The sequence below is a fragment of the Macaca thibetana genome, chromosome 20 (assembly GCF_024542745.1).
Source record: "Macaca thibetana thibetana isolate TM-01 chromosome 20, ASM2454274v1, whole genome shotgun sequence".
Lineage (NCBI taxonomy): Eukaryota > Metazoa > Chordata > Mammalia > Primates > Cercopithecidae > Macaca > Macaca thibetana.
In genome coordinates, this window is record NC_065597.1 from 27,863,186 (window position 1) to 27,881,932 (window position 18,747).

The following is an 18,747-nucleotide window of genomic DNA, read 5'->3' on the forward strand; positions in this document are numbered from 1 at the left end:
GAGATCTGTAATTCCTGTAATTACAGATCCTGTAATTCCTAGCCTGGTGCGGCGCTTTTCATTTTTCTGGGCTCCTTTGTAGCACTTGGCTGGGCGCCAACATAGTTTTACAGCCTTGCGACTATAGCCTGGATCACTTTGAAACCTTTTTTTTTTTTTTTGCTTTTCATACAATATTGGGAAATTTTCAGTGACACAGTTGTCATGAGTGTCACCCTGCAAATGCCCCAGTGGTCCCTCTCTGGACAGACCAAAGTTGACCCGTTGGCTCTTGCAGATTCATTTTTTTTGTTTGTTTTTCGCTTTGTCTCGCTTGAATGATTTCTTTAGGGTTACTCCTGAGAAGGAGGATTGCTCGGCCAAAGGGCACAGAGACTTCCCCACTTCTTAAGGAATTTTGCTAACTTGCTTTGCAAAACAGCCCCTGACTCTGCACAGCGCCCCAGGGCAGCCGTGGGTTCCTTTCCCCACAGCTGTGCCAGTGCCAGTGCCAGCCTTGAGTCTGCGTGACCTTGAGCCTGCGGGGAAGCGGATGAGTGGCCAGCAGCCCTCTGCTCCTGCCTCCTCACTGCGTGCACGCCTCTCTGCAGATGCCGCTGACCACTGCCGTGCGTTCTGCTTCCAGACAGTAATTGTTACAAGACCTCTAACTGCCTCGCCGACCACATTGCCCTTAAAAATGGTCATTTCCCCCGTGAGCGTTTTCTCTTCATCGAAACCACTTTGTTTATACTTGCTGGTGACAGTGTGACTGTGGACTTGCCTCCAGTTTGGTTTTTTCCCTACTTAAAAAAAAATGGTGCCAACCTTGGCAGCTGAGTCTGAAGCAAGGGGGCAGTGGGCATGAAGCGATGACCCCACGGAGGATGTCCAGGGACCGGCGCAGCTGGTGGCTGTGGATTACAGGTGGGCACCACCACGCCCGGCTAATTTTCGTATCTTTAGTAGAGACGAGGTTTCACCATGTCGGCCAGGCTGGTCTCCAACTCCTGACCTCAGGTGATCCACCCGCCCCGGCCTCCCAGAGTGCTGGGATTACAGGCGTGAACTACCATGTTCGGCCTTAACTGCACTCACGTCTTCATCAGGTTTTGTCTTAGACAATAATGTCGGTGAAACACGGGCTTCATGGGCTGGCTATTTTTTCTCCAACATGCCTGAAAATAAACACCTAATTGACATAAAAAAAGACTCATTGAGAGCCAGGTTAAGATTTTTCTGCACGTGAGCCACCCGAAGAGCCTACTAGAGGCCCCAGGTAAGCTCCTCAATGATAATGGTTTTAATCACCTGTGCCAGGTGCTCCTGGAATTGGGGGCTATCCCCCTCCTCGGCCTCCCTCCCCCCCACCTGCCCCTGGCTGCTGCCGTTTCCGCTGGCGGGTGGGGTGAGGGGCCGGGACTGAGTGAGCCGCGTCTGCCCTGTAGGTATCGCTCTCCCGGGTTCCACGTGCAGTCCTGGTATGACGAGGTGAAGGACTACACCTACCCCTACCCGAGCGAGTGCAATCCCTGGTGTCCGGAGAGGTGCTCAGGGGCCATGTGCACGCACTACACACAGGTAACTCGGGGACTCGCCACCCCCTCAGCCCTGCACCCCAATCCCAGTCATTCACCCCCTGCCCCTGGGGGATTGGTGCCAAATCTGTTAAACCTCTGTGCTGTTATTGCCTTACTTTTTAAAAATTCAGTTCTATGCAAAGTACAGCTGGTAGAATACGCTGTTTGTTACCAGCAAGGCCAGAAACTGAGTGAGCACTACAAACTCTTTTTTTTTAAATTTGAGACAGTGTCTCCCTGCTAACCTGGGCTGGAGTGCAGTGGCATGATCTTAGCTCAGTGTAGCCCCCAAACTCCTGGGCTCAAGCAATCCTCCCACCTCAGCCTCCTGAGTACGGGACTACAGGTGTACACTACCAGGCCTGGCTAATTTTTGTTTTTGTTTTTGTTTTTTTTTTAGAGATGGGTCTGGTTATGTTGTCCAGGCTGGTCTCAAATTCCCAGGCTCATGCGATCCTCCCCGCTCAGCTTCCCAGTGTGTTGGGATTAGAGGTGTGAGCTACTGCACCCAACCGAGAAATCTATGGCAATTTGACATTGCGGGGCATTTTCATTGTGTGGGAGTTTGTTTGCTTGCTTTTTCTTTTGAAATGGAGTCTCCCTCTGTCACCCAGGCTGGAGTGCAGTGGCATGATCTTGGCTCACTGCAGTCTCTGCCCCCCGAGGTTCAAGCAATTCTCCTGCCTCAGCCTCCTGAGTAGCTGGGACTACAAGCTCACGCTACCACGCCTGGCTAATTTTTGTATTTTTAGTAGAGACACGGTTTCACCATGTTGGTCAGTCAGGTCTTGATCTCCTGACCTTGTGATCTGCCCGCCTCAGCCTCCCAAAGTGCTGAGATGACAGGCATGAGCCGCTGCGCCCAGCCCACTTGCTTGCTTTTTAATGAAATGCATGTATCTTCAATGGGTTGGGGACTAATATCTGCTTCCCCAGCCCTTCACCCTTTAGTGCCAACACCTTATACATCCAGGCCAGAGTGTATCACCCTTTTGTGCCTTGTCCCTCGAGCTGTGACACACAGATGTCATCTTTTCAGATAGTTTGGGCCACCACCAACAAGGTCGGCTGTGCTGTGAACACCTGCCGGAGAATGACCGTCTGGGGAGAAGTCTGGGAGAACGCCGTCTACTTTGTCTGCAATTATTCTCCAAAGTAAGACAAGTTGATGCGATTGTATGGGGTAGGGGTTGGGATGTGTTTGCTTGCCGTGGAGCACCCAGTGAAAACTGGCTTGAGCAGCGAAGTCTTCATTATCTCACATAACAGGGAATCTAGAGTTTGGTGCATCTGGGTTAGCTTAAAAGCTCAGCAATGTCAACAAGGACCCGGGTCCTTTCCGTCTTCCTGCCATACCATTCTCTCCTCAGGGTCCTGAGATGGCTGCAGAGCACCCACATCACATCTCCCCAAGCAGAAGGAAAGATGGTCAAAGGGCCAAAGGGCTCTCTCCTTAGGTCTTTCGCACACTGGCACACTCTCTCCTTATGTTCTTGGCCAGAATTAGACCAATCATAGATGAGGGGGAATAAGATTGCCCCAACTGGCTTTGCAAGACGTCCTCTGAGACCAACTGAACAAAGTCAGAAGCGGGAATAGCTGCTGGCTGGGCAGCCAGCATGGTCTGCCCTGGCAGTATGATTATTTTTCTCTGAAAATGTGCAGTAGACAGCACCCTAGAAAACACATGTTCATACAAAGCCCAGCTTCTCTGTTTCCCTCTGAAGAGGGTCCTCATGCGGCCTCCCGATCATGGTGCCTCCTCCGCCTATAGCATGCTCAGATTGTCCGTGTGGTGTCCAGCCCTTGACTCATTTGCTCATGGGACAAATATGTGCTGATTCTTGGAGAGCCGCTCCCCCAGTTCATGGCCTGAGGTTTGCATGCTGGCCGCTGGCCACTGCTGTGCTCGCCCCGTGCCCTGTGTAGCGTGGGCCCCGGGGCATGTTTGCTCAGTGACTGAATGAAACGGCAATGACCTCATGTATTTGTCTTGGGTCAGGAGTGGTTATGAAAAGGTGGGATGAAGGGGGAATCGCTGAGGTTGGGAGGAAAAATAGAAGCTCTCCCAAAACCATCTGGCATGCCTGCGGTGGCGTGGCTCAGCAGCCCACATGGATAAGCGCAGCGGGTGTGTCATTGCCTGAGAGGGACGCAGGCCCCATGCAAGGGCAGCAGACCGGTCCAAGGTGGTGGAATTCCTGGCCCAGTGGCAGTTGGGGAATGAGGAATCATTTGACTTGATTCAATATAAAAATAGACACTAGAAGGTCCTATCAGAAATGAAATTTTTTCCTTCTGTAGCCACCCCCTGCTTCCTTAAAAAAAGGAATAACCCATGTATGGTTATTACTCATCTTCGGTATACAGCGTGACACAGTTTCACATGCATTAGTCTGTTGGGGTTGCAACAACAGATGCCACAGCCTGGGCAGCTTACATATCAGACTTTTATCTCTCACCGTTCTGGAGGCTGGAAGTCCCCTGGATCAAGGTGTGGCAGATCAAGGTGTGGCAGCATCGGGCTCCAGCGGGGGCTCTCTTCCTGGCTCACCAACGGCCGCCTTCTTACATGGTGGTGAGAGATGAGGACACCAATCCTATTGGATCAGGACTTCACCTGTTGACCTTATTTAACCTTAATTAGTTTCATCAAGGCCCTATCTCCACATACAGTCACACTGGGGGTGAGGGCTTCAACACTGGGATTTGCGGAGACACATACTGAAAGTCCATGGCAATAGCCCTCTACTCGTGTAGCTACCATCCAGATGGAGATGGACGGTGTCTCCCGTGCCGCAGAGGCTCTCTCGTGCCCCGCAAAGTGACCACCATTCTAGCATCTTTCCCATCAGTCTGTGGTGTCTGGTTTGGGACCTCACATGAGGGGGGCTACACAGCACACTCCCAAATGGTGCCCCCAAATGGTATTTTGCTCAACATCACATTGGTGAGGTCTCCCCATGGTGTTGTGTCTTCACTGGTTCTTTCCTTTTGTCCGCTGCGTATTACTGCGTGCTGTCCATGGCCTCTTTCTTAGAGAGAGGGCTTGAGCCCCTGGGCTATGCAGGACACTGTCCCAGGCACCAGGGTGGGAAGGGTGGCTGGGAGGGTGGGTTTGGGTGTGGTGGGAGGTCAGATCCCTTGATGGGGATTCCCAGCCCGACAGGGGATGAGGTGGGTGTGTACATAGAGGGACTTGCACGTGAGGGAAAGTACTTCACGGTGCTATTCAAAACTTAAGGAGACTGGCCAGTGCGGTGGCTCATGCCTGTAATCCCAGCCTCCTTTGGCCAAGGCAGGAGAATCGCTTGAGTCCAAGAGTTCAAGACCAGTCTTGGCAACTGGTAAAACCCCATCTCTACAAAAAATACAAAAAGTTAGCTGGGTGTGGTAGTGCATGCCTGTATTCCCAGTTACTTGTGAGGCTGAGGTGGGAGGATTGCTTGAGCCCAGGAGGTTGAGGCTGCAGTGAGCTGTGGTCATACCACTGCCCTCCAGCCTGGGTGACAGAGCAAGACCCTGTCTCAAAAATTAAGGAGATTGTTCATCTGCAGGACCTGATGCCCAGCCGGCCTTCCATCAATGCCAACCCTGAGTATTAGGGTTGAGCTGGGAGCGTCGGTGGTGTGGTTTGTCTGAGGAAATAGAGAACCCCAGACACAAGGGAAAATGGCAGGGGCAATGGGACGTACCCATGACAGGACCACAGTCATCTGAGAAACCTACTGGGCTTCATCCAGAGACAGGATGGGCTCTGGGCCCTCTCGGTCCCTTGGTGCTGTTCCTTTTGGGGGAGTCATCCCAAAGTCCCCCGGGGATCTGAGCAGAGGGTATCTGAGTGGGGATGTCTTGTGGCATGGCACAGACACGGTCATTCTGCCTCTAGAATGTGAGGGGGTGGGAGAGGCTGTGTGCGGGTCATAATCCCAGACGGTGCCCAGCCCTGTCCTTCCTGTACTGCACGGCCCACTGCCCCTCCCCTGCCCACAGTCCCCTCGGGGAGGCCAGGGTGCTTCTGGGGCCGCGGGAGGTTCTAGACCACTCTGGTAAGGACAGATGTCTGTCAGACCCAGAGCGTGCTTCCTGCCAGTTGTCTTCGGCCAGCACTGGCAGGGCCCCTCCCCTTCTTCCCTGGAAAGCATCAGAGCATTCCCCACACAAGCTTGTGGATTTCCCCAACTCTGAGAGCACAGCCTTCCCCATGAGTCAGGCGCCAGTCCGAGGGCTTCCCCACGGTCACTCCCTCAGTCTCACAGCAGGGCAGCAGCCCTGCTGCTATGACCCCATTTTACAGAAAGGGAGACCAAGGCTGGGGCTGGAGGAGGCTGGCCGAGGGCACACGCTGGCAGCCTGGGGCCCAGTTAGGGAAGCCTGCTCTCCACAGTCCAGGAGCTGCAGGAAGGGCCTTGGGATTCCGCTCACCACCGGTACCTGGCCCCTGGAGAAAGCCTTTGGTGCAGCCTCCAGTTTTCCTGCCCCTGGGAACTCCAGAGGGAGGCAGAGGGCAACTGTGACCCAAGAGGGACCTTTGACCCAGCCCCTAGAATAGAGTGTGCCTAACTAAGGCTCTGAGCCTGACGGCCTGGGTTCAAATCCCAGCCCCGCCACTTGCTTGCTCTGTGACCTGGGGCAAGTCACTTAACCTCACTGTGCCTCAGTTTCCTCTTCTGCAAAAGTATTGAATTCCAGCTCTTCCCTCCTAGGGTGTTGGGGAGATGGGGTGAGGAGCACAGTGAAGGCATAGACCGGGGATGGCATGTGGTAAAAACTGGGAAACACAAGCCATCTCCAGAACAGGCTGGCTTTACACATTTGAGAAACGGCTTAAAAGGGAGTCCTGACAGCTTTTCAGTGCTAAGGTGTTAGGATCCAGGGGCCCTGACAGTGTTCGGAGCCGTGTAGGTGGAAGGGGGGCCACGGGGCCGACAGCCAGCCAGGGCAAAGGTACTGGGTGGAAGAGCATCTTGCACCTCCCTTCTGCAGGATCGCTGGGATTCTGGAGCTCTCTAGACTCTGTGTGCATGGGAGGGCCTGGGACAGTCACATTTCCCGCTTCCCACAGCACACTCCTATCCCCCTGACCTGTCAGTGACGGTGTTCAGGGACTCAGGTGGGCCTTGGAAGAGGATCAGTCCCAAGGCCTCACGTGGTAGTTCCCTCTGACGGTTGTTTTTGGTCTGTCCTCAGGGGGAACTGGATCGGAGAAGCCCCCTACAAGAATGGCCGGCCCTGCTCCGAGTGCCCGCCCAGCTATGGAGGCGGCTGCAGGAACAACTTGTGTTACCGAGGTAGGAAATTCACTCCCAACACTTTTGCAATGAATTTTCCTCAGTGTGAGTCATGCGACAGCGTTACATAAAATGGGGGAATTAAAGACGTCAGAGTCACCCCTCCCGGCCCTATTGAAGACGCTCTCAGCACGTTCCTCCCGCCTCCGTGATGAGCTGAGCCTCATCTCCAGGGTCTGGGCTCAGCTTCCAGGCCCGTGGAGAGCCGCACTGCCCCAAGATGTGACTTCCCATGGGCATCCAGGCTCTGCGGATGCTGGACACAGCATTAAATGCAGACATACTGCTCACCCTCATTAGCGTTCACAGTTTCATATGAAATAGGCCAGGGGCCGGGCACGGTGGCTTACACCTGTAACCCTAGCACTTTGGGAGGCTGAGGCAGGAGGACCATATGAGGCCATGTATTAGGGTTCTCTAGAGGGACAGAACTAATAGGATATATATAAATATATATATATGATTTATTAAGGAGTGTTAAACTCACATGATCACAAGATCCCACAATAGGCCATCTGCAAGCTGAGGAACAAGAAAGCCAGTGTGAGTCTGGAAGTGGAACAACCTCAAGCCCAATGTTTGAGGGCAGGAAGCATCCGGCACGAGAGAAAGATGGAAGCTGCTCCCAGCCTCCGTCTAAATCAGTCTAGTCTTTTCACCGTTTTCTGCCAGCTTTATATCCTAGCTGCGCTGGCAGCTGATTAGATGGTGCCCACCCAGATCGAGGGTGGGTCTGCTTTTCCCAGCCCACTGACTCAAATGTTCACCTCCTTTGGCAGCACCCCCACAGATACACCCAGGATCAATACTTTGCATCCTTCAATCCAATCAAGTTGGCACTCAGTATTAACCATCACAAGCCCACCCCTTGTCAACTTGAACCCACACACATCTCCTGAGATCATTTATAATCTTCAAATAGAGACAGTAATAAGATCCTAATTACACCTAACATAATACAACTATCCTTCGTAAAACTGGAAACTCACCACCAGTCCCCAACCCAAATGCTATGACATAAAGTTAACAATACTTAAATGCTGATATGAAGTTAATAAATCTTACGTCCCATGATAAAGGAAAAAGGAAATAACATGAAGATATTTTCTTAGTACAAGTGTATACATGCACAAACATGTTTTTAACAAAAGGAGGATATACTCATAACAATTACAGTCCTCGTATCTGCAACTGGTCACGTGGTCATAGCTGGTATTGATGACCACCTTCTTCTGCTGCCCATTCTGTATTCCCTTTGCCTTCAGCAAGCACCTCAGCAGGTCTTGTTTTTTTTTCCTAGTGGAGTGACCCAAACCTTCATTCCTAAAGGGACTGGGCCGTTTGTAGTCCTGCCTGGATTGGGCTGTTGTAGTTTCCCATTGACCATAATCACAGGACATGGTAATACTAAGAGATGCCCCAAGGGATCTCCTGTATTCCACACATGCTCTTCCTTACCTCCATGGTGGAGCAGTAGACTGATTTCATCTTGATAGTCCACGTCAATCACTCCAGCCAACACTGTAACTCCCTTCTTAGCCTGTTGACTTAAGGGTAGGAGCCCAAAGTGTCCAGGTGGCAATCTTAACTTCCAGTGTAATGGAATCATTGTTGTGTCTCCTGGTGGCAGCGTTCCTCCCTCTGGAACTAAGACCTCTAAGCCAGGAGAAGGTAATGTCTCAGGAACAGGAAGCAAACATTTTGCTAGTGGGTCTCTAGGGGTGAGGGCGAGTGATGCCACTTCCACTTCCACCCCTTCATTCCTGAACTCATGAATCTTGGCTATGGGAGAAACAATACCATATATTGGATGCTGATTGAGGGCATACATGGCCTTCTGGAGAACTTCGCCCCAGCCCTGCCAAGTATTGTCACCTAGTTGGCATTGTAATTGTGACTTCAAAAGGCCATTCCACCGTTCTATCAATCCAGCTGCTTTAGGATGATGGGGAACATGGTAAGACCAGTGAATTCCATGAGCATGAGCCCACTGCCACACTTTTTCAGCCATAAATTGAGTGCCTTGGTCAGAGGCAATGTTGTGTGGAATTCCAGGATGGTGGATAAGGCATTCTGTGAGTCCATGGATGGTAGTCTTGGCAGAAGCATTCCACGCAAAATAGGCAAACCTGTATCCAGAGTAAGCATCTGTTCCAGTGAGGACAAACCTCTGCCCTTTCCATGATGGAAGAGGTTCAATATAATCAACCTGCCACCAGGTAGCTAACTGATCACCCCCAAGGAGTGGTGCCATATCGAAGGCTCAGTGTTGGTCTTTGCTGCTGGCAAATTGGGCACTCAGCAGTGGCCGTAGCCAGGTCAGCCTTGGTGAGTGGAAGTCCATGTTGCTGAGCCTATGCATAACCTCCACCCCCTGCCTCCATGGCCACTTTGTTCATGGGCCCATTGGGCGATGACAGAGGTGACTAAGGAAAGAGACTGAGTGGCGTCCACAGAATGAGCCATCCTCTCCACTTAATTCATAAATCCTGCTCTGCTGAGGTCACCTTTTGGTAAGCATTCACATGGGATGCGAACATCTTCACAGTTTCTGACCACTCAGAGAAGTCCATCTTCATCCCTCTTTCCCAAATGGCTTTGTCACAAATTTCCCAATCATGCTTCTTCCAAGTCCCCAACCATCCTGCCAAACCATTGGCTACAGCCCATGAATCAGTATAAAATTGCACATCTGACCATTTCTCCTTCCATGCAAAGTGTACAACCAGGTGCACTGCTCAAAGTCCTGCCCACTGGGAAGATTTCCCCTCACCGCTGTCCCTCAAGCATGTCCTAGAAAGGGGCTGTAGGGCTGCAGCTGTCCACTCTTGGGTGGTGCTTGCATATCGTGCAGAACCATCTGTGAACCAGGCCCTAGTCTTCTCTTCGTCTGTCAACTGATGTTAGGGAACTCCCCATGAGGCCATGGGTGCAGGCTGGTGGAGAGAAGGCAGGGTGGCGGGAGTGGAGACCAGGGGCAGTTGAGCCACTTCCTTATGTAACTTACTTGTGCTTTCAGGACTTGCTTGAGCCCAATCACATATACCACTTCCATTTGATGATGGAATGCTGCTGTGCACGACCCATGTTATGGCTCGATGGGTCAGAAAGCATCCAGTTCGTGATAGGCAGTTCAGGTCACATGGTGACTTGATGATCCATAGTCAAACGTTCAGTTTCCACCAAAGCCTAGTAACAGGCCAAGAGCTGTCTCTCAAAAGGAAAGTAGTTATTTGCACAAGATGGCAGGGCCTTGCTCCAAAATCCTAGAGGCCTCGTCTGTGATTCACCTATGGGGGCCTCTCAGCGGCTCCAAACAGCATCCCTGTCTGCCACTGACACCTCAAGCACCACTGGAGCTGCTGGGTCATATGGCCCAAGTGGCAGAGCAGCTTGCTCAGCAGCCTGTTGCAGAGCCTTCTCCTGTTCTGGACCCACTCAAAAGTGGCAGCCTTTTGGGTCACTTGATAAATGAGCCAGAGTAACACACCCAGATGAGGAATGTGTTAACTCCAAAATCCTAATTGGCCCACTAGGCATTGTGCCTCTTTCTTGATTGTAGGAGGGACCAAATGCAACAACTTATCCTTCACCTTAGAAGGAATACCTTAACAGCACTAGACCCCTATAAATTTTACCGAGGTAGAAGTTTCCTGAATTTTAGTCGAATTTATTTCCCATCCTCTGGTATGCAAATGTCTCACCAATAAGTCCAGCGTGTTTGCTACTTCTTGCTCACTGGATCCAATCAGCAAAATGTCATCAATGCAATGGACCAGTGTGATATCTTGCAGAAGTGAAAGCAATCACATTCTCCCTGAATCAGATTATGACACAAAGCTGGAGAGTTTATATACCCCTGAGGTAGGACAGTAAAGATATATTGTTGACCCTTCAGCTGAAGGCAAATTGCTTCTGGTGGGCCTTATGGGCAGGAATGGAGAAAAAGGCATTTACCGAGTCAACGGCTGCCTACCAGGTACCAGGAGATGTGGTAGTTTACTCAAGCAATGAAACCACATCTGGTACAGCAGCTGCAGTTGGAGTCACCACTTGGTTAAGCTTACAATAATCCACTGTTATTCTCCAAGATGCATCTGTCTTCTGCACAGGCCACATGGGAGAACTGAACCAGGATGTGGTGGGAGTCACCACCCCTGTGTGTTTCAAGTCCTTGATAGTGGCACTAATCTCTGCAGTCCCTCCAGGGATGTGATATTGTTTTCGATTTACTATTTTTCTAAGTAGAGGCAACTCTAATGGCTTCCGTTTGGCCTTTCCCACCATAATAGCCCTCCCCTAACTGTCAGGGAGCCAAAGTGGGGGTTCTGCCAGCTGCTAAGTATGTCTAAGCCAATTATGCATTCTGACACTGGGGAAATGACCACAGGATGAGTCCAGGGACCCACTGGACCCATGTAAGCCAGACCTGAGCTAAAATTCCATTCATTACCTGACCTCCATGAGCACCTACTTTAACTGGAGGACCACAATGATGTTTTGGGTCCCCTGGAGTCAATACCAGCTCAGAGCCAGTGTCCAGCAGTCCCCAAAATGTCTGATCATTTCCCTTTCCCCAGTGCAGTTTCCCCGGTACAAGGCCAGAGGTCTCCTTGGGGAAGGATGGGAGAAAGATTAACAGCATAAATTGTTGGTAACATAGTGGGGTCCTTCCTCAAGGGGACCTGGCCTCCCCTTCATTCAAGGGGTTCTGGGTCTGTAAACTGGCTCAAGTCTGGAAATGTATGGAGGGGCCGTGATTCTCTGTTTTTATAATTCAAATTACTCTTTTGTCCACTCGATCTGGAAGTTTTCTGCTTATGTAAATTAAGTGGGAATGCAGTAGGCTTCCTATCATTTTCACTTCTAGGAGCAGCACAATTAATTAGTCAATGCCAGGACTCTACACGAGTCAGACTATTCTGATTGCTGCTTTGCCTCTGCTGTCCATGATGGTAGCTATGCCCACCTTGCTTTTGATGGTTGAGTGTTGCCACTTGGCCCCTGCCACCTTGGGATCCAATCATTCCCATTGCATTTAAATTTTGTAGTTGAGTGACTGCGGTTCCTACTGTTAGATCTGATGTACAGAGAAAAGCAATTACAAAGATGCAGGTGCTGCCTTTACAAATCTGTTTCACAAAGCATTAGTCAAGGGTGTATCTTCTGGGGATTCTCCTGGCTGGGATGAGTAGGTCCAAAGTGACTAATCCACTCTACCATCCCAATCTCCCTAAGCCTTTGGACCCCTTCCTCTACATTAAACCAACGGAGATCAGGCATTTCCAGCTCACTCGCAGTGGGCCACCTTGTAATCCATATTTCAGCTAACCAAGCAAATAAAGCAAATAAAAACAGTGAAGAACCTTTTTTTAACTTCCTGAGCTGCACCATTAAATTAAACGAAGAATTCCTATTTAGTTGGCCCAAATCAATAAATTCAGCCTAATCCAACTCTATGTTCCTTCCACCATTATCCTACACCCTTAATATCCCTTCCCATGACTGTTCTCCAGATTTCTGCTTATATACATTAGAAAATTCAAGCAGTTCTTTTCAAGTGTAGCATACTTCCTCATGTGTCACACTCTGAACCTCACCTCTAGGGGCCCACCAGGACTTTAGTCTAGTTATAGGTCTAGAAGCAAACAGGGATGTTGGGGTTGGCTCCTGAGGAGAATCAATATTATCTTGCTTGGCAGCTGCCTCAGGGAAGGCCAGCACTGTTGCCTCAAGCAGCACAGGGTTTATCCCCTCAGACAAAGGTGGAAAGGTTGGTGGCAGCATGCGTCAGGGAGGAGATGTTGCCACTGCTGGGGATGGGGAACCTGTTTCTTCTGGCAAAAAAAGGTCATCAGCATTTATAAGCTCAGTGTCCCCAGCTTCATCAGGGTCCTCCCACACATCCCCATTCCAAGTTTCAGGGTCCCATTCTTTTCCAATCAATGGCCTCAGTTTAATAAGTAGACACCTGGGCCGGGCGCGGTGGCTCAAGCCTGTAATCCCAGCACTTTGGGAGGCCGAGACGGGCGGATCACAAGGTCAGGAGATCGAGACCATCCTGGCTAACACGGTGAAACCCCGTCTCTACTAAAAAATACAAAAACCCAGCCGGGCGAGGTGGCGGGTGTCTGTAGTCCCAGCTACTCGGGAGGCTGAGGCAGGAGAATGGTGTGAACCCGGGAGGCGGAGCTTGCAGTGAGCTGAGATCCGGCCACTGCACTCCAGTCTGGGCGACAAAGCGAGACTCTGTCTCAACAAAAAAAAAAAAAAAAAAAAAATAAGTAGACACCTAGCGAGGTGTCTGTGCATGCACCTTCATTGCAGGTCAGCCACTTGCATGAGAAGAGCTTGTGTCTGTTTTTCCACAATTTCAGCTCTTTCTCTACAGGAGATAAGACTCACTCAGGGCAATCTTAGCAGATTTGAGGCTCAGTATCTGCTTCTGAAGCTGGAAGTTAGAATCCCTGAGTTCATCATTTTCTTTCGTCACTTTGTCCAGTGAACGTAGAAGCAACCAACCAGCTTCATTATTTTCCTTGGTTCTCCATATATAGTCAAAGGTATTATGTCTAGAGTCACTGAACTCCTTCCCTCTCACAAGCGCTGAATCAGGAGTGTCAAATGCACTTATTTTGCATAACTCTCCAAATAGCTCATGCCAAGGACTCCCAGTGTTCTCCATACTATTAGAAGTAGAGTCCTTAGCATTTTGGGGTACAGTCATATTAAGCAGCCAACTCCAGAAACCTTAAAACCAATTAAAGAACTCCATCCTTAATATTCTGTTCCTCTAGAACCACTCCTGGTACCAAAATCTGTATTCATCAGGGTTCTCTAGAGGAACAAAACTAATAGGATATATATATAGGGGAGTGTATTCAGGAGTGTTAAACTCACATAATCACAAGGTCCCACAATAGGCTGTCTGCAAGTCGAGGAGCAAGGAAGCCAGTCTGAGTCCTAAAGCTAAAGAACTTGAAGTCTGACGTTCGAGGACAGGAAGCATCCAGCATGGGAGAAAGATGTAGGCTGAGAGGCTAAGGCAGTCTAGCCTTCTCACATTTTTCTTCCTGCTTTATATCCTAGCCGCTATGGTGGCTGATTAGATGGTGCCCACCAAGATTAAAGGTGGGCCTGCCTTTCCCAGACCACTGACTCAAGTGTTCGTCTCCTTTGGCAGCACCTGCATAGACACACCCAGGATCAATACTTTGCATCCTTCAATCCAGTCAAGCTGACACTCAGTATTAACCATCACAGCCCAGGAGTTCCAGATCAGCCTGGACAACATAGCAAGAACCCATCTCTACAAAAAATAAAATAGAAAATCAGCCAGGTGTGGTCATGCGCTCTCTGGTCCTGGCTGTGGCCTGGGAGGCTTAGGTGGGAAGATCACTTGAGCCCAGGAGTTTGAGGCTGCAGTGAGCCATGATGGCGCCACTGCACTCCAGCCTGGGCAACACAGCCAGACCCCAACTCTAAAAATATAAAACAGACATTTGAATAAGAATGTAAAAGCAAACAACGTGATTTTCCAAATGAGCTCACTAGTGGGAAGCACCTGCAACATGGACGGCTGGGCAGGATCAGTCCTCCCGGGCTGTTTGGCCCTTTACTCCTGTGTCCTTGCCCCCACTGGCCTCCCCTTCATGTGTGTGTCTTGCTCGTGCTCCCTGACTGTGCTAGAGGTTTCTTGCCCCCATTCCCTCAGCTCTCAGGACTGGAGCTGTTGGAGGCGATGTGATTTTCTACCTAGTTCACCTTTTTTTTGAGACATGGCCTCCCTTTGTTGCCCAGGCTGGAGTGCAGTGGTGCAATCTTGGCTCACTGTAGCCACAACCTCCCGGGCTCAAAGGATCCTCCCGTCTCAGCCTCCCAAGTAGCTGGGACTACAGGCAGATGCCACCATGGCTAATTTTTTAAGTTTTTTTTAGAGATGGGATCTCACTATATTGCCCAGGCTGGTCTCAAACTCCCAAGCAATCCTCCCTCCTTGGCCTCCCAAAGTGCTGGGATTACAGGCGTGCGCCATCACACCCGCCCACCATTTCTTCACTGTTCCCATTTAGGATGTTTCCACTTCTGCTACTATAAGTAACACAGGTTTCTGGTGCCTAAAACGTTTGTCATGTTTTGGGATATTTCCTCAGGCTCCCAGAAGTTATGTCCCCGACGGGGCATGGCTGGGCCATGGGGCTGACCATGCTCTTGTGGCTCAGGCTTTGTGTGTGTGTGTGTGTGTGTGTGTGTGTGTGTGTGTGTGTGTGTGTCTCCATTGGCAGCCTTGTCATGACGGAGGGGATTTGCAGAGAGTTGGGTGGGCTGTGCTGGCAGGGGAGGGTGGGGTAGACGTGAGATCAGGCTGGTGGGCTCTGGAGTGAAGAACAGGTGGGCTAGATCAGGGGTCCCAGACCCTCAGGACCCAGGTCCTCTGTTGTCCCAGCCAGCTGTTCATGGCTGACTGCCCACTGGGGAGAGGAGATGTCCTAAGTGGGGATGGGGCTGGAAGAAGGAGCAATCTGAACACTAAGACAGACCATCTGGGTCTGGATCATGTATCACCTGTGGCAGTCCTGGTGTAACCCCCACCTCCAGGGAGCCTTCCTGGACTTCACAGACAGACAGTGCACCTGCCCCATGTTCATCACTCCCCCAGACTCCTTGGGAACCTTGATCCTCAGCTGCCAGCTCACTCCAGGGCCTGCAGGGGCACGTGGCAGGGGTGTCTTGTGTGTTGTTTGAATAAATATGCCAATAGCCACAGAGGGGCATTTTCAAAGAGCAAATGTGCACAGAGACCTTAGATGCCAGTTTACATCCACCAACATAGCCCCATGTACTAATTTTTAAATTTTTGGTGGAAAGTATCCAACTTTCCTCAGCAGGTACCCAATTTCCCTAGCTAATCATGCAGCAAGTCTCCTCTGAAGCAGCTTCTCTGTAGAAGCTACTTACCAAGAGCATATCCAGGAGGCCTGGTAAGGCCTTGACCTCTAACGGAGATGGAGCAGGGATAAGGATATAAAAAAGAGGTATTCTCCCCTCTCACCCCCGCCTGTGTGGTGATAGAAGGCGCAGGCTTCGGGGAACGGTGGTTTGACTCCCAGCCCAGCTACTTCCCAGCTGTGTGAGCCTGGGCAGGGCCCTTGCCCTCTCTGAGCCTTCTTCCTCATCTGTGAAATGTGGCCAATCATGCCTCCGAAAGCAAATGGGAGGCTGACAGGAGAAAATGCCAGGGATGGCTGGGCGTGGTGGCTCATGCCTGTAATTCCAGCACTTTGGGAGGCTGAGGCGGATGGATCACCTGAGGTCGGGAGTTCAAGACCAGCCTGACCAACATGGAGAAACCCCGTCACTACTAAAAATACAAAATTAGCCAGGCGTGGTGGCACATGCCTGTAATCCCAGGCTGAGGTAGTATAATCGCTTGAACCCGGGAGGTGGAGGTTGCGGTGAGCCGAGATTGCGCCATTGCACTCCAGCCTGGGCAAAAAGAGCAAAACTCTGTCTCAAAAAGAGAGAGAGAGAGAGAGAGAGAAGGAGAGAAAGAAAGAAAATGCCGGGGAGGGCCCAGCCAGCATCTGGCCAGTGCTCGGTGAACGTTAGCTCTGAGTGTGGTCACCAGGTTTAGAACCAGGAGGGAATCTGCAGAGTGATATAGATAATGCCCTGAGACCCCAGCCCAGAGCAGAATGGGGCACAGAATAACCTTGCCGTGACCTCTGCACGGAATTTCCCCGGGCCCGTGCTGGACCATACAAGGTGTCTTCATTAGGAGGTACTCGGATCCAGCCCATCCTGCGGGTAAAGCCTTCTACTTTTCACATGTGGGTGTGAGAGCCAGGACTGTCTGTCTGCCCATTTTCTTAAATAGAGAGTCCTCAAATGCTTTAGACCGCTTTACCAAACTCTCCTCAGCTAAATAAAGCTGCGATTATGAGGTCTCAACATCCTAAAGGCCAGTGGAAGAAAACCCGGCTTATTCTCGAGCCAGCTCCCGCTCTCAGTGAGGGCAAGCCTGAATAGCCTCATTGACAGGAAGAACAGACACGCGCCCAGGCAGCCTCTGCAAACCCGGTGTCTTCCTGAAGCTTCCACAGATAGCTTTTGCTGCCAGAGGTGTTCTCAGAGTTCCCTTTTTGAATGTCTTGAAGCTCTGTTGCTGGACATATGCTCTTTTCTTTAGGTGACAGGATTCTCTGGGGGTTTTGATAATTCATGCATTTGGTGAATTTTGTTGAGCAACTGCTGAGTGCTGGGTGCCAGGTATGAGGCAGGCTGGCCCCCAGCCTCTGGAAGTTTGCAGCTGGTGGATGAGGCAGGTGGTGGGGAAATGACAGCTGCGAGCAAGCTGCTGGGGAACAGTGCAGGGTGACCCATGAGCACATCCAAGATTAGAATTGGGGCTCAGAATGGCTTCCCACCTTCCGACTTAAACCCGTCCCTTCCGCTTGTGGGACAGGACCAGCCTGGGGTGGTGGTTGTAGGGTAGTGAAACCGGCCAGTGAAGCAGCTATACCCCAGCCTGGGAAGGCGTCAGGGAGTCAGTCATTTGCCCCTCGTTTGGCTGTTTGGTGTTGTGTGGACACAAAACACTTGCTCTGTCCTTTAGCAAAGAAAGCTCATGTATTTTAAGAAGTGGAAATAAGACTTTGGGATTGAGGAACACTTGATGAAACTTGGATTTTTTTTTTTTTTTTTTTTTTTTTTTTTTTTTTTTTGAGACGGAGTTTCACTCTGTCACCCAGGCTGGAGTGCAGTGGCACGATCTCCACTCACGGCAGCCTCCACCTCTCTACCTCCCAGGTTCAAGCACTTCTCCTGCCTCAGCCCCCCAAGTAGCTGGGAATACAGGCACCTGCCACCATGCCCAGCTAAATTCTGTATTTTCAGTAGAGACAGGGTTTCACCATCTTGGCCAGGCTGGTCTCGAACTCCTGACCTCATGCAATCCACCCGCCTCGGCTTCCCAAAGTGCTGGGATTACAGGTATGAGCCACCACACCTGGCCCTGAAACTTGGATTTTAATCCAAAACCACAAAGAGACCTGCAAGGGCACTCTAGTTATTCTCCTTGAAATTGTTGTCACCCAGATACATCTATTGCCCTTTTTGCTTGGGGAGCTTGGAGACCACAGGTTTCCAACTCTGGTCCAAAGACATCTGTTGGGGCACGGGAGGGGCGGGCCATAAGTGAAGGTATTCACGGTCCCAGCAGAGATGCTCCTGAATTTGTCTTTGATCAGGGCCGCTCTGGCAAATGAAAGTAGCAGTTTCTTTGCTTTAGCTGGAGTTTACAGATTGGTATCCTGCTGGTCTGACTGCAGGTTCTGGTGAGCAGTTTGTAGTTGTCTTTCAGGTTGAAAACTGGAAGATAAGCTAACTGAGGTTTAGTAAGTGCAATCTGTTTGGTTAATTAAAATGTTTTACAACATGGGTCGTGGTCATAGTTGGAGAAATAACAATATACCATGTCCTTGAATAAGGAAAAGATTGTTCTTTTGGATAGTCGGATAGTTCTACATGTTGAGCGTGACATTATCGGACAGGAAAACTCCAGTACAGAAGTAACAGTTGAGCTGGTTAAGTGGCCCTGACTGGCAGGGGGAGAGAAGGGATGGAAATGGGCTGGTGTGAGGTGCAGTTGGGGTCTAGGAGCACTGAGGCTGGCTTTTGTGCGCCATGGTGGGTGCATGACAAGGAAGACCCTTCCCCAGTGAAAACCCAGGGATAAGGAGGGGACTCCCTGGGGGTCCGCCATGGCTTTGGGCCAGTGGCTGAGGAAGTTTTGTTTTGTTTTGTTTTGTTTGAGACAGAGTTTCGCTCTTGTCACCTAGGCCGGACTGCAATGGTGCAATCTCAGCTCACTGCAACCTCCACCTCCCGGGTTCAAG

General features: G+C 50.6%; 2 protein-coding genes across 3 annotated transcripts in view; one reads left to right on the forward strand and one right to left on the reverse strand.

The window, feature by feature from the left end:
• MEAK7 (MTOR associated protein, eak-7 homolog) overlaps nt 1-18,747 on the reverse strand; it is a 672,801-nt gene that overhangs the window by 386,915 nt on the left and 267,139 nt on the right. The window lies entirely within an intron of this gene.
• CRISPLD2 (cysteine rich secretory protein LCCL domain containing 2) overlaps nt 1-18,747 on the forward strand; it is a 90,215-nt gene that overhangs the window by 28,282 nt on the left and 43,186 nt on the right. For both annotated transcript variants that reach the window (XM_050773665.1, XM_050773666.1), the window contains exons 4-6: nt 1,428-1,560; nt 2,599-2,714; nt 6,750-6,850. In XM_050773665.1, coding sequence (XP_050629622.1) covers nt 1,428-1,560; nt 2,599-2,714; nt 6,750-6,850 — 350 coding nt within the window. The remainder of the gene's footprint in view (nt 1-1,427; nt 1,561-2,598; nt 2,715-6,749; nt 6,851-18,747) is intronic.